Source organism: Schistocerca piceifrons, chromosome 9, assembly GCF_021461385.2.
Source record: "Schistocerca piceifrons isolate TAMUIC-IGC-003096 chromosome 9, iqSchPice1.1, whole genome shotgun sequence".
Lineage (NCBI taxonomy): Eukaryota > Metazoa > Arthropoda > Insecta > Orthoptera > Acrididae > Schistocerca > Schistocerca piceifrons.
Window position 1 is genome coordinate 137585798 of NC_060146.1, and position 16921 is coordinate 137602718.

At 37.9% G+C, this 16921-nt stretch overlaps 1 protein-coding gene across 1 annotated transcript in view; it reads left to right on the forward strand.

Moving 5' to 3' along the window:
• LOC124717212 (peroxidase-like) overlaps positions 1-16921 on the forward strand; it is a 216143-nt gene that overhangs the window by 186630 nt on the left and 12592 nt on the right. Inside the window, exons 10-11 of the mRNA XM_047243999.1 lie at positions 478-634; positions 10695-10865. Of these exons, the coding sequence (XP_047099955.1) occupies positions 478-634; positions 10695-10865 (328 nt within the window). The remainder of the gene's footprint in view (positions 1-477; positions 635-10694; positions 10866-16921) is intronic.

Here is a 16921-nt window from a genome sequence, read left to right on the forward strand (position 1 = left end):
GAATGGAAAGGGGAAAACCCTAATAACTGGTAGCACAGGGTGTACCCTCTGCAACGAACATCACAGTAGTTTGAAGAGAAGAAATATAGATGAAGCTGTGGTTGTGTGGGGAATGATTTTAACACTACATTAAAATTGTTTCTGACAGGTAAATTTTTACACTTATTCAACAACTCTTAAGGCACTGACTGTGACATGAACCCATAGCATATCAACTGTAAAGTAATAAATGTACAAAACAGATATAAGATGTAACATCTGTGATATGTAACATATTTTGTAAATGGAATTATTGTCAACTGTTATTTCTGACATTTGCAAAAGCCATTAGTGTATGGATACATGACAGAAAAAATACTAAATAAATAATAAATAAATGTCCTGCAAGGCAAAAATGTCCTTTTCTCCAGGGACCTGTTCATGTATATATTCATTTTTCTTATTAATTAGCTAAACTATTCAAATCACATCTTGCAGCATGTACAAAGACATAGGATGTCCAGTTGGTAAAATAAAAATAAATAGATGGTTCAATAAACCGGAAATCATCCTCAAAGGTAACAATTTTGATCAACTGACCTTGGGTCTCTCACAGCAAGCTTCCACGAAGTACGACAGTTACACAGTCTATGAGGTAAGACAGCTATGTATAAACTGTTGTGGTACTTAATCCAATTGATTTATATGCAAATTTGAGATAACAAATTTAGTAACTATTATAGCAATTATATATAGTTTGCTTAAGAAAGTTAACTGCCACATAATCATTTTTCGCATGTCATACTTCTCTTTTGGTTTTTGTTTCTCAAGTCTGAATGTTCCTGGTGATGTCATGTTACTTTCACAACTGGATAACAAGTTAAAGGGAAGTCAACACTTGTTTAAACTAATCATGAAGCTTACAAAGGATGTCTCTTGGCTTGAACAGGAAATTGTATTGAACATTGGTACACAGACCCATCTCACACTTCTTACCAAACTGGCAACAGCATGTGATGTGATTTTGTTGCTCTTGGTCCCTTGGTTTGTATACAGTAGTGCTTACAGTCTTGGAGGAGGGGAGGGGGGAAGGGGTCAAACATCTGTCAGCCAATTACCTCAGCAAGTAACTGATGTATTTAGTAGACGTGTGTCAGTATTTTCATAAATCTACAGTGAAAATGAATGAAACCATTAACGTTTTGAATGTTTTAAATAGTGTGGCATCCAAGTTAAGAAGGTGTTATCCAATGGAAGACAGTGTAGGACAGGATATGACACTTTCACAATGTTTTACTGTGTATGATTATTCAGAAACATGAATATTCATTTGACTCAGAAACATGAATATTCATTTGACTCAGAGACATGAATATTCATTTGACTGCTCAACTGAAATAACAGTGAATAGGATGGTGGATGAGAAAAATGACTTTGTCAGTGATAACAGAATTAATAGTGTTCAAGATCGTAATGTTAGTGGTAGTGGTGGAAACAGTACTCCTCAACAAAGAGCTAACAGTTCTGGTGACTACAAACCTTCACCAGAAAAGAAATCCAACACTGTTAGGATTTTAATAAAACTTTCAGAAGAATGTTTTGACAGCATTTACTATGATTATCATACACCTCTACTAAAGTTGTGACCTATAGCTTGTTATTGAAGAGGCTTCCATCTATAAAAATGCACATTGCACAGTGAATTAATATTTGATTTTGTGGAGAAAGAAAGATGTAATGAATATCCATTTCAAGGAAAGAAGGCAGTCAAAGATTTGGAGATAAAACAACACATTCTATTTTGATTTCACAAAGCAAGAAATGAAAGAAAATGTGCCCATTAGTGTCACATCATACTTTGAGCAATGCAAAAAGCAAGATAAATTATACACACAAAGTGTAAACATTCTTCAGCTTTCATACAATGTCACAAGAAGAATGTAGAATGTGCTGTGGACTACTTTTGTGAAAGACAGAGATGTAAAGGAAGCAAAAGACATTCACCAGTCTGGTCCTCATTTTGTCAGACAAGTAAACCAGTACACTGTGAGTTTCCAAATATGTGACACTGCCTTTTGAACACTGATCAAAGTGGATTTTTTTATGAATTAACTTCTGATGTGAAGCTACCTAAAAAAGGAGGAAAAATCAACAGTCACTCTGGTCCAGTCTGCACACAGTACAACTCATAGTCATACAGTAGATGTTGGAGATTCAATGAATGAACACCTAAAATAAAAACTGTATATTTTTCTCCAGGAAAAACTTTTGACCTGAAATTAAAACTTCTATTGAAGACAATCCTCCACCAGACAGACATTCAGAGGCTAACACAAGTGGGAAAATGTTGAAAACATTTAAAATCATTTTTCGTGAATGCTGTTTATTACAATGTCACCCATAACCAGAAGTGTACACTACTTTAGATTCGTGGATTACTCACAAGAACATAACAATAGAAAGTTGTTCATTTGCAGGTAAAGACATTGAAAGCCAATCTGCCAAAAAACACCAAACTACCTACAAATTTCTCCCAAAAATGTAAAACATATGAAAGATAGATAACAGACTATATAAGCACAATTAGACATGAAGTCATGAGACAGAATTTGCATAATGACAATGCATTATATTATTCATGAACAGCTGTCTGCTCCAGTGTATCAGCTTATGCTTCAATATTCCTGACAAGCAGCCGGATACAATACTCCTGCAGGTGAAACTGCATTCAAGAAAGTGGTTCAAGTGCCATTCAATTTTGCAGCTCTGGGATATGATTCTGAGGATTGTCCAGATATTGCTTTTGCCAAATGTGTCTATAGTACTTCTGCTTATTGTTTCATGCATTTAGTTGAGGAACTACATGCACATCTTTAAGTCCAATGGTGGGAAGCTGAATGCTCTCACCATCCTATATTCAGTGGTACATTAGGCTTCTAAATGTAACTGGAACACCAAAGTCCTGTTCAAGTCAATAGACTTCCAGACTTCCCTTGTTAGTATAACATGTTTTGATCATGATGTTGACCTCAAGTTTTCCTATCATTCAAAGTGATTTTACATGCCCTTTCCACTTTGATTAACAATCAACGTGCATTCAAAATAACTGTGTGCTTTTCACACATTGTACAGATTCATTATTTATTTTGAGGTTATTACAGTCTTTTCTTTTTTTTCTTTTTTTTTTTTTTAATTAGAAATTCATAGTGCTCATTTTCTTTATATTAAGTGTATCTTTATTCAGAATGAGAATTTTCACTCTGGAGCAGAGTGTGCACTACTGGCAGATTAAAACTGTGTGCCCGACCGAGACTCGAACTTGGGACCTTTGCCTTTCACGGGCAAATGCTCTACCATCTGAGCTACCGAAGCACGACTCACACCCGGTCCTCACAGCTTCACTTCTGTCAGTATCTCGTCTCCTACCTTCCAGACTTTACAGAAGCTCTCCTGCTCTCCTCATTCTGGAAACATCCCCAAGGCTGTGGCTAAGCCATGTCTCCACAATATCCTTTCTTTCAGGAGTGCTAGTTCTGCATGGTTCGCAGGAGAGCTTCTGTAAAGTTTGGAAGGTAGGAGATGTGATACTGACAGAAGTAAAGCTGTGAGGACCGGGCGTGAGTTGTGCTTCAGTAGCTCAGATGGTAGAGCATTTGCCCGCGAAAGGCAAAGGTCCCGAGTTCAAGTCTCGGTCAGGCACACAGTTTTATTCTGCCAGGAAGTTTTGTATCTTTATTGTTTGATACCCACTTATGTACACAGAAAAGCATTTATCAGCTTTCTCTCTTTGTACTTCTGGTGACTTGTTGGCGACCAGTACCTTAGAGTTGTCTGCAAACAATGTTGTTCAATCATACATGGCACTTTGTGGGAATATAATTGTGTGTTTTACCTTGCCAGCCTAGGAGCTTCACATCATTAGTATTTGCACTTTTTATGTGTATTTTAAGTATGGATCCAGTTCCATGTCAGTACATGTTTTATTGTCATGTGAAGTAACTGTAATTAATAATCTATGCATACTGTATTTTAACCATCACATTTGTGATACTGCTTAATCATGTATCCTAGCTGTAGTGCCCTCTGGTGGCCTCAGTTTCTTTGTATAAATACTAGACACATTCTGATCATCACCAGCACTTACTATGTACTTTCATGTTTAGTTTGAAGTTGATACTACATCAGAATATTTTATGGTATGTATGGTTGGTATACATGACTGTTAATCATGTAAACATGTTTTATCTTTCTCATGTAGCACCAGGACTTTAATTAGATTTAGCATCAGTAAACTGAACTTAGTTGGTTGCACACTGTTTTTGTTTGTAACAGATCTGAAGATGGCAGTAGTCAAAACCGGTAATAGTGAAATGTAAAAATTTGTGTGATCAAGATGGACCTGTAAAATAAAATATTGTTGACGGTCATTTTGTTCTATGCTGGCTGTCATGTTGTGCTATTGTGTGCATCCTTCACACGTGTAAAACCATATAAACAGTGAATATGGCTAATAGACATCGCTTGTCAAACTTAGAGATTGAAGAACCCTTGAACAATGGATCAGAACATGATGATCTTTCAGATGACATCAGCGATTTTTCAGAAGACAACCATGATTTACGTGAGATCGAGAGCAAAACCTGTGCTGCTGATAGAAATGATGGTAGTGGGTATGAAGAAGCTAGCACACAAGTTTCTATTAGTCAGATTTATCATTCATTACAGCAGCCTACCCTTCATAATGAATGGTGTCATTTTGATGCACTCCCGGAATTACCTCTGTTTGAAGAAATGAGTGGAATTAAGGTTCCTGTCAATAGGTTATCAACAGAACTACATGGTTTGTTGCAACTTTTTGATCACAGCATGTTTCTAAAGGTAAAGTCAGAAACACATATACGTGCTACTTATACTATTTCTGAACTTTGCTGTCAGAATAGAATCAAATCAAAATCTTTATCGATGAAATGGAGAGCATTGAGGATACATGAAGTATATCAATTTTTGGCAATCATTTTGCATATGTGTGTTGTAAAGAAACCTAAACGTAGGGATTATTGGTCTGAAGAGCCTGTGCTTGCATTATCATTTGCTTCCCAGCTAATGTCGTGAGACAGATTTTTGCCATGTTCAGGTTGCTGAACGTGAACAATTATGCACTATGGATACCTCAGATAATTTCAAGAGACAGATTTTTTGACATATTCAGGACGCTGCAAGTGAACAATAATTCACTATGAATACCTCAACAAGAACCGGGCTTTTATCCATCATGAAATCTGATTGTGGATGAAGCAATACATCCTTTTAGAGGAAGAATTGGACTCCATGTTTATATGAAAGACAAACCAGAGAAATATCTGATAAAACTGTATGTTGTAAATGATGCTAAACAGGTTACATGTGCAATGTTGAAGTTTATAATGTAGGAAAAGGAAATGTTGAGAATTCTGTCAAATCCCTGCTGCTGAGTGTATGTTCCTCTTACTTGGGAAAAGGACATGTGGTATACATGGACAGATTTTATACAAATCCTGCAGTCCTTGAAGAACTATGAGAAAGAAATACATTGGGAGTTGGAACTGTGATGAAGAACAAGGTAGGTTTGCATAGAGACCTAATAAATCAAAAACTAAAGAAAAGAGAAATGACATTTCATTGCAAAGAACACGTTTTCTGTTTAAAATGAAAAGACAAACGTGATGCACACATGTTGTCAACACAGCATAAGAGGACTGCTTCTCATGTCAGTGTAAAATCCAGGAGTGAATATGTTGAGGTAGTAAAACCAGACATTGTACTAGACTACAACTTGTCTTAAACAGGATTGACATGGGAGACCAGCTGATGAGTTACTAACCCTTCCAGTGAAAGGCTGTAAAATAGTGGAAAAAGATTTTCTTCCATATTTCTATGAGGGCAGTTGTGAATGCCAACATTATTCACAAGATTAAAATATCAAAAAAAGTGTGAATTAGCAGATTTTATCTGTAAATTAGCAAAGGAATTGGTTCAAAAAGGAGGAGCAGAACTAAATAAAGACACACATTCAGCACCTGGAGATGCAAGTGCAAGCAGACTCACAACACATCATTTTCCTAGAAACTGCTGCCAACAAAAAAGAAAACAAACCTAGCTAGAAGATGCTGGGTCTTCTGGGAACAAGTGAAAGCTGCAGGAAAGGTAGTGAGGAAAGAGGCCAGATACTACTGTAGGCCATGTAACAAAGGCCTTTGTGTTCCTGAGAGTTTTGAAAGATTTCATACCTGTGTGAAGTTCTCCAATTTGTAAAAATAATAAAAAAAACAATTTCACAATAAAACACTTTACCTATAAATTAAGCAATTAGAATTTCCTGCTGATAAGTGATTTTAGATCAATAGCCTACCATTCCCTACAACTTATGAAAATTTTGGCCTCTACGGGGAAAAATAAAAATGCTGAAAAACAGTATCTTTAGAGTAATATCTACATATCCCTGTATAATTTATTTGTGCTAAATGTATACTTATGCATATAGAGGAAGGATGGAAGATTAAGCTGATATAATGCCCAAAGAGGTAAGTGGATTAGTAAATTTATTAAAAAATTCTAAACTGTAGCATATTTCGTCAGGATCTGGGTATTAACTGGATTGCCAACCCATTAGGCTCCAATGTGTTAATAAGACAAATTGGTACTATATCCAATATGGTGAAATTTTATTGTTCAGTCTGCAAACTAACCTCATCAATGGCTGCTGACTTCTTATTGTTTAATTTCTTCAGTGTACTGCTGACTGTATGCTCTCTTGTGAGAAACATCACCATTGTGCTTGCTGTTTAATTCATTGTGAATGCTGCATGTGTTTTAGGAAGATTTTATGGCAACACCTGCATAATACCAGAGAAATAGTCAGTTATAAAATTGGCCTGTTCCTCAGGATATTCTATGTCTCGGTCAATTTTTAATTTTTAATTTATTATACCTATGTCTGTCGTTCCCAGTTTGATGTTATATAACACGCCTTATTGCTTTGCTTTTATTTTCAGCATTGTGTATTATTTTCTCATTGAATGACTTTTTTGCAGTAAGCAGTAATATCCCGTATTTCATTTTGTAGCTACGATAGTAATTTAGGGACTGTGGCTTAGTATATTGCTTTAGTAGAGAACTGAAAAAATTTAAGTTGCTGTGAGGACTTTCTAATACCCACAGTTATATATCTATTTTACTTAGCTGTTACTGTTGAAATGGCTGCTTTTGTAAATGTCCTTTCAAACATTAATTTAAACAAAGTGCAGAATTTACAGAACTTACCATCTACACTGTTTTCCCTATAAACTTCATCCCAGGTCTGTTTTGCCAATGCCCTAGAAAAATTGGACATCTGTGTTTGGAGAAGATTATCTTTAGTTTCATTATCTGACAGTAATGAACATAGAATCAAGATCTTTTAGAAATATTTTACAATTTTCACTTTTGGTAGCTGTAAAACTGATGCTGAACTTTTTTTATACCTTAGTAGAAGCATTTACCATTTGTGCCATGCCAAAACTGTTAAAGGTGTTGATTTTGGAGGCTGCAACTCTTTCCAGGATGACAGTTAATTTGTTGAAGAAAGTTTTCTCACTAGATGAACAATACACACACAGAACAATTAACTTCATATAGATGTATAGCTTTATTAGTTCAATGGCTGCCAATTCAAAATGATTATCTAGTCTAATGGTAATCATATCCTCTTTCACCTTAAAATGTATGCCATCTCTGATTTAAATATATGATTTCCCACTCTGTAAGGATGTTCTACTTGCATGTTCATATGGCAATAGCACTATATGGTACATTTAAGTGTGTCTGCACCTGTTTCTGAGTCATACCAATAAACCTAGTGATCACTGTGTTAAGAAAGTTGTGAATACTGTTCACAGTATCCAGCATGTGATATTTTCAAACAGAGTTGCCTCTACTTTGTTGTTAGCAGCTTTGGCACTGATTTTGCTGAGATCATCCCGAGGTCCAAAAATGGAATGAATCTGTCCAATATAATTTTAATCTTGCCTTCAAGTTCTCTGATCAAGATTCATCTATCGTGCATCATCAGAGCCTCCCTATGTGATCACTGACAACCTCATTTGTGGGTGTTGAGGGCCCACCTGAACATGCTTCACTCTACACTGATGAGCTTCCATTTTTGAAGGGTTGTACCCTTCCTACCGTTTGGTATCCATTGTTTAATGCCCAAAGATTTGTTGAATGTTATGGGTCATTCCAACTTGAGAACTGCCAGTCTTAAAACAAAACTTGATGCAATAACATTGTTCCACTTTTCCTGTCATTTTACCCTCAACACAAAATCTGAAGACTAATATTTACATTTGTTCATTTGTCAATGACTACTCAGCAACTGGTCATTTCCACACATGTGTAAAAAACATCAAGAGTGTGCACTAAGTATGCCTACAAATATAGAGTGTGTGTGTGCCCCAACACCATTTTTGGTCTCGATAGTGAAAAATAAGGTTGGATATTTTTTGAACAGCCCTTGTACTTTTGACGTTTGCTACAATTTATCCCAAAAAAGGCACAGTCCTCCTACCCAGAACAACAGATATTTGACCAAGTGTCACCCCACACCCACCTGCTTCATTCTCATTAACTGACTACATCAGCTTCCCCTTCTCAGTCCTGTTGAGGCACAGAATGTGCCTAGTGTTGCCCCTTCTCCCAGTAGTTCCTACCAACTGTAGTACAGTGTGCATCCGGGCACATCTCCAGCACCACACTGACTCACTAGGCAGCACTGCTGAGATGAGGTCAGTTGCGCTGCTGAAACAGTTCAACTATGCTCACGTTGGTGCTACCAATTGGAAAAGCTATCTTGCTCAGTCACTATCAATGCTGTAAACTCTGTCCCTATTCAAGCTGTTCCCTACCCCACCCAACTGTCTAAATGAAACTTTGGAGCTTAAGCTAATCCTACCCTTAAACTGGCTAATAGACAATCAAGAAAGATGGAGTTCAGTAGAGCAAGTGCTCTCACATATACAGCAATATCAGGAGGAGCAGTAGCATACAATCATGACTATGAGTACTACAACCAGAGACACAATGTTGATTTCAGCTCTGTTCTGCCAAGTCTATCTTAGAGGGCTGTTTAGCAGTGCGACCCTCCAGTACATTGGATACCATTGGACCTGTTAAAAGAAGTGCAAGAAACTCAATATAATAGACATAAACAGTATAGGATTATGACTGTTTGCAATTTGTATGGCAGGGAGCCTGGGGTAGTGCTGGGACAAACATTGTTGCTGATAGTATGAGACACCGTAAGGGTGTGATACATTGGTATATAACTGTTAAATGCTTTGGAGGGTTTAGTACTTATGAGATACCATAAATCAGAGCAAGAGGTTTGATGTAGTAATGTTGCGAAGGCTGGAAGAGAAGATGGGCTAACAGGTGTGGGTGTACATAGAGCCTCCAAGCTTTGTAGCTCAAGGTCCTTAATGTTTATTAGAAAACAGTGAGTTGTCTGCGTCACAACTATGTATGTGACTGGTCATGGGTTCAGACCCTGGGTCCAAGTCTTCCCAAAGAGGGGAGGAATGTTAATTTTGAGCAGTATTGTAAGAAAAACAGGTTCATCGCACAAATATGTGGGATGAGCAGGCAGAAGCAGAGGCACTGGTATTTACCTTCATAAATGAGCATGTTCACCTACAGTAAAGCAGGCTATGCAGAGCCACATAATCTTCACGTCGTCACAGAAAAGCTGTGTAACTACAATTCAGCCCAAGCAGATTTTCTACTCTGTTGGGCTACCAGAGCATCAATCTGTACATGCCTGGAAACAAAAAAATGTGCTATTAACCATTACAAAAACCCTCCAATTCTAGTACAGTTATGTATAGTCTGGCAATGTTCTTTGTGATGCAGTGGTTATGCATGTCTCCACTGTGTTAGAAGCCAGTGAGCAACCAGCACAAATCTGGGCAGCTGTCTCCAGGAGACTGGCTCATGGAGTTAAGTCTGCAACTGTGGAGTTGGAGCAACTAAAGCAGCAGCTAAACTTCTGCCTTGAAGGGCAGTGCTTCACGGACCACCTACCCCAAGACAAGCTTCCCTTCCTGCAGCAGTGGACCTCTATGAGAATCCAGGGTTAAAGTTCACATTACTGGCACTCCTCACTCACAGCTGCAGAGTGTTAAGTGGGACGAGCAATGCTGAGTGAGAAAATGGTGCTAGAGAAGCAGGATGTGAACGTCATCCATCCATCACACCAGCTGCACCATCAGCAACTGACAGCGCAGCTGAAAGACCACACAACTGAAGGGGGCATTTTTGTGGTGTCACTACACTTTGATCATTGTAATGTGAGACTGAATAAAAGATGGGTTACGTGGCAGCCAAGTTTCCCTAGCCACCACTGGCCACCACCAGCACCTCCACTCCCCACAGTTTCATCTCTACACAGTAGCAGCCCAACTCAAACTAGGTGGCTACAAAAGTCTAAGCACTCAATGTAAAGTCTCCCATTCTTTTCATCCAACATTGTGCCTGTTGTGCCTTCTGCCTTGAATGTGTCTCTCTATACCCACAATATTTTTTCCAAAACTAAGTTAAATATCGCTGGCTAAAGGCATTCAGCCTATTTCACTTGAACAATATTGATGTAGGTATGTCAATATTCTTAACTAGTACTTGAATTAATAAAGTTTCAATGATTTCAGCTTAACAGGAACATGTTCCAAGTTGACTGGCCTTATGGTCAAGATCTAGACATGTTTGACATAATAAGAGGAAGAGATGGTGGCTTGGGACGCTATAATGATTATCGAGAATTAATAGGCCTACCGAGAGCAACAAAATTTGAAGACTTTACTGATATTATGTCCTATGAGGTATGTAAACAACCATTGTCATTCCATGTTCATTTTTGTGTGCGAAAACAAAACACTAAGTGCTACATCTGAATAAGTCATTTTGGTCCCATTTGCACTTTTGATTTAAATTAGAGTAATTCTCCAAATGGAGCATATTTGAATTGAAACAGATCCAACAATAGGGCTTATGTTGATCCTTCAGAATAGATAACAACAGACAAAAATGAGGAAAGCCAATATGCTCTAATATCTGTAGCTCTAGGCTATTCACAGTTTTTTCCATGTTTGCATATACTCATAAATAATTTTGAAAATCGAGGTTATCCTATTGAGGGTAATTGAACAGTGCTACTGGTGGTCATTTGTCCATTATGAGTAGATAAATGTACGTACATACAGGATGTCTCAACACTTATTGAGTCATATTGAAACAGGTGATACTGTGTTCACACCCATTATAGTGAGATAAGGAGCCAGTGGTCAGAGATGTATATTTATTGTGTTATGGATATGCACAGTGTAAATCACATAACAACAATGTAGCTGACTGTAATTGTTCAAAGCAACAACCACCAGTCTTAGTGTTTCTGTTGCAATGGTGCGTCCAGTGTTGCCATACCCTTGCAAGGATCCTGAGTGTCTGTTGTACCCTGGAAGAGGCATTGGGTAATAAAAAGCATACACTCCTTTACCACCAGACAGACATACTGTACAAAACTTAGCTCAGAGCACATGTATCATTTGATGACTGCATGCATCACACTGGTGCATTAACCTGTGCTGCACCCACACTGCTATCCCTGGGGTCAGTTGTCCACTGCATCAGACAGCTTGTGATGCGTGTTACTGTGTACAGTGTGTGATCCATAGTCAAAGAAAGACTGTTACTCATTACTAGAGTTGGCCAATATACATTTAATGTATGGTGCAGCAAAATGCAGTGCCCACAAAGAAGCACAAATTCACAGAGAGTGCTTTCCAAACAGTTATCATCATAATTGGAAGAACTTTAACTCTGTGAGTACCAACTTTCCTATAAGTTTTTCATCCATTGCTAGAAGGACATTGCTATCTGCAAACATAAAATAATGGCAATAGGATAAATATCATACACACTGAGAATGCCATAGCTGTGGGAAAACATGTCTGGGTGAGAATAAAATAAAACTGTGCTTCAACATAAAGCAGACCTGATCTCCAAAAACAAAAATTTGAGGAGAGGCCAAGCGTGGATCTATGTCTGGATTCGAGAGAGTGGGAGTTGTGTACATAGTTCCGCGTAGTCAGCGCGTACACAACTTTCCCAATAGAGCGCGCCCCACTAAGCACAACAGTGCAGGCACAGCGCTCGTCCGTCTCCGCACTACGAGATGGCACTGTCTTAGAGACAGACCAAATTCTGCTTCTGCCAATCCGCGTATTAATATGTCTTGCAGCCAATGAGATTGCTGCTAACATAGAACCTTTTCTCCTCGCGGATCACACTTGGGCAGTGATACCTGAATGCTCAGGGTATTATAACGAGTGTACAGACCTCCGATTAGTCAGTCTACATTTGTCCGCACCAGTCTGTACCATTCTGCATTAGTCTGCACTAGTCTATAGTCAAGTTTCAGTCTGCACCTAATAAGATTATCATATTCCTGTACATAGCCATGAAGAGAAATGTATAGACACTTTGTCAAGTATCAGAGATATGTGAGAATAAGATTAATGTACCAAGACCAAAGGAACTTCAGATTATCAATTTTAAACAGCATCCAGAATCAAGTTATGTAATGTCTATATTTTTTATTATTTTAATAAATGTGTGTGAAAATTAATCAAGTTCTGTTTAAAGTTGGTCACCGTCAATCTGCTACTCTAAGCGTGCAAGTGGCATTTCTATCGTCTGACCTAACGGCAGAAGATAAACACGCCATGATAAGACCACGAGACATATTGCTGACACTCGCCTACTTCGTTAGAGCAACAAGTCAAATAATTTGATGGTGTGTGTACCAAAGGTCTTACAGTATGCACACCACAGTGGGAGACGTGAGGGAGAAGGTTGCAACCCTCAATTTTAATCACAATTTTTATTTATCACAAATAAATCTTCTCCAAACGAAATGTAATTAATTAATTGGTCCATGAACTATGAAGGAACAGTTCATGACAAAATACTTGTGACAGTCACAATAGAAATGGATATGAGATTGTTACAATGTGAAGAGTACAGTCAATACATGACTTAGCTAGCTAACTAGTATTTTGTAGCAAATTTGCATACAGGCAACTTTGGTGGGAACTATACACACAGTAAACAGTCATATTGTGGTAGGGACGACAGTTAGAGGAGAGTCAAATAACAGCAGAGGCAGAGACAGACACCAAAAGCCCTTTCATTCCCACTGTGCTTACCCTCACTGGATGTGTGTGAGGTTACACATATTGAAAAAATTCTATCGTCTATTTGCATGTGCAGTGGAGTTTCTAAAGCATGTACACAGTTTCTTATGCTCTCCTTGCCCTCCCTACCTCCCTCAAAAAATTTGCTTTCCTTTCCACTTTTAAGATACCACAGTTGCCTAGAATTTGACAGTAATAAGAGTAAAATACACTGAGGCGACAAAAGATATGAGATAGCAATATGTACATATACAGATGGCAGGCAGTATCATGAAAAAGGTATAAAAGGGCAGTGCATGGGTGGAGCTGTCATTTATACTCAGGTGATTCATATAAAAAGGTTTCCGAGTCGATTGTGGCCACACAATAGAAATTAACAGACTTTGAATGCAGAATGGGAATTGGAGCTAGACACCTGATACATCCCATTTTGGAAATCATTAGGGAATTCTATATTCTGTGATACACAGTGTCAAGAATGTGCTGAGACTACCAAATTTTAGGCATTACCTTTCACCAAGGACAACACAGTAGCTGACAGCATTCACATAATGACTGTGAGCAGCAGCATTTGTGTAGAGTTGCAGGGCTAATAGACAATCGACACTCTGTGAATTAACCACAAGTATCAATGTGGCATGTATGATGAACATATCCATTAGGACAGTATGATGAAATTTGGTGTTAATGGGGTTTGGCAGCTGATAACCAAGGTGAATGCTTTTCCTAACAGCATGACATTGCCAGCAGTGCCTCTCCTGGACTTGTGACCATATTGGTTGGACCCTAGATGACTGGAAAACCATGGTGTGATCAGATGAGTTCTGATTTCAGTTAATAAGAGCTGATGATAGGGTCTGACTGTGCCATAGACCCCATGAAGCCATGGACGCAGCTCATCAACAAGGCACTGTGAAAGCTAGTGGTGGCTCCATAATGTGATGGGCTGTGTTTACACAGTATGGCTGGGTGCTCTGGTCCAGCTGAACTGCTTGTTGACTGGGAATGGTTATGTTTGGCTACTTGGAGACCACTTGCAGACATTGATGGTCTTCATGTTCCCAAACCACAATTGTTTGCAACTGGATGGAAGAACATTCTGAGCATTTCTAGCGAATGATTTGGCCACTCAGATCACCCAACATGAATTTAATTGGATATTTATGAAGCATAATCGAGAGGTCAGTTCACACACAAAATCCTGAAACAACAGCACTTTTGCAATCATGGATGGCTGTAGAGGTTACATGGCCAAATATTTCTGCAAAGGACATTCAGCATCTTGTTGAGTCCATGCCATGTCAAGTTGCTGCACTACACTGGGCAAAATGAGGTCAGTTTTTATAAAGTATGTTAATAGAGTCACTTGCAAGATTAATAATTTACATAAAACAAACTCAGAGTGTGCTCTCATCATTATCAGTATTCACTTGGGACTACAGCTGTGAATGCACATATGTGGACAATGGCTATATGAGTGCGTGAGTGCTATGGTTTAAAAAGTCAATGCTTCTGTAATTTTTTCCTTGGTGGAGAATTTTTCTCCTTCTGTCTTGCCTACTAAACCTTCCATGGTTTGACAGTTCTACATGTTAAAACATGTGCACGCAAAACAACTATACATAAATTCAGTATTATTACAAACATTGCAAAAGGATTGTTTGCATATGTTTACATAATTAGCTGTTTCATTCACAGTGGACTGTGAGCATAGGTTGAATCTAAAATGAATTTTTGGATAAGAATAATGATTTCCTCTAATTACTTAAATTATCAAGTTTGATGTCTTCTTTGGTGCCCATTGTCCAGTGAAGTAGATTTCCTGATTGTTGAAGGTAAAATTTTAATTTTAAAGATAGTCCAGCCAAAATGACTAATTGGAAGTGTATAATCTTTAAAACATTCATTTTTATTGTTTTGTCTTCTTATTACAAACTATTAGATTGGTACATAAGTTCATAGCATTTTCATTTGGAATATTGGTATTCTAACTGCTATTGGTTTATTTATCAATTATTACTTTTTATTTGTAGTTCACTGTTGCTACTTGAGTTTATTTATTGTTAATTTGTCATTTGGAGATAGTGAATGGAGTTGTGGACAGTAGAAAATGGAGTGCCAAATGGAGAAATTGGAGCATTTTCAACATATTCTCGTGTCAGAGTTTGTTAGAGGGTGACAGCAGTAGAGGCAGCCAGAAATATTGGCACCACTTATAGGGATAATGCTATTGGACAGAGCATGACAGTAAAATGGTTTTCTCATTTTGAGGAGGATAGTTTTGACATCAGCGACTCTACATGTTCATGAAGACCTTTGGGCTTTGAGAAAGGTTGTTTAAATACATTAATCCACAATGATCCACATCAGTGTACCAAAGAACTGGCAAATATGCTGAACTGTGATCATTCTACCAATGTGCAACATTTGCATGGAGCCGGGAAGGTTCAAAAATGGGATATATAGGTACCACATGCTCCGAGCCAAAATCACAAAATCAGCAGGTGACCACATGTGCATCTTTGTTTGCTCGTCATCAATTGGCTCATGAACAACACTGACCATTTCTATCCTGTACCATTACTGGTGACAAGATATGGTGTCTTTATGCTAACAGAAGGAAAAGAAATGATTGGTTAAGCTCAAACACAAAACAACTCCCTGTATGAAGACCTGTGCATGTCTACAAAAGATAATGTTATCTGGTGGAATAGCAAATTGCTTCCCCAAGGAGTAACCATCACTGCTGAGTTTATTGTCAAGAACTGAGATGTCTTGCAGACGCAATCCAAGAACAACCACAAGGAAGACTGCATGAACTGATGCTACTCCATGAGAACATTTGCCCATATTCTGCTAGATTGAAAAAATCACTATACAGGCGTTTGGTTGGGAAGTTATTCAGCACCTGCCATATTCACCTGATCTTGTACCCTCACATTTTCACCTTTTCCACTCTCTATCAAACAGCCTTCAATAAACTTCATTTCTGGATTAAATGTGCTCTGAATGTGGCTCACTGAGTTCTTTGCTTCAAAGCCATGTGATTTCTACAGTCATGCAATTGAAAATTTACCCCAGCATTGGTAGACTGTTCTAAATAATGAAGGAGAATATATTATTGATGATTAAGGTATCTGTTGTATTTATTAAGGAAAAACAATACAACCTTATGCACCAACCCAATAAATAATGCCAGTATTTAGAGCAGTCCTTCAAAATACAACATGTCACACCGTTTGCAACCCTGTATACCAACTCCACAATAACAGCTTACTTGTGCCAACCAGAAACACAGGTGAACAAGAACAAGAAGTCACTGTGTATTGATATTTTCCTTAAAAAGACATTAACACACAAATAATTAGTTCTTTTTAGAAATATTGTCAAAATTACTACTCAGAATAAATTTTAGAAAATGGAAGGTCGTTTTAATTATATTGCCAAAGTTACACTAAATACTAAATTACAAATAGTATACTGTTAGATCATGTGTTAATTTTGTACACTATTGCACATTACATGGCAGAAGAAGGTGCACCAGCCCATTCCTCTACATTATAGGCTCAACAACCATGTCAGATATGTTGTTACCAGCAGATGTGGTTGGACAAGGAATGGGTGCCTCTACCTGGCTCTAATGTTACCTGTAGCCAGTCAGCCCACTTTTAATTTTCAAGAAC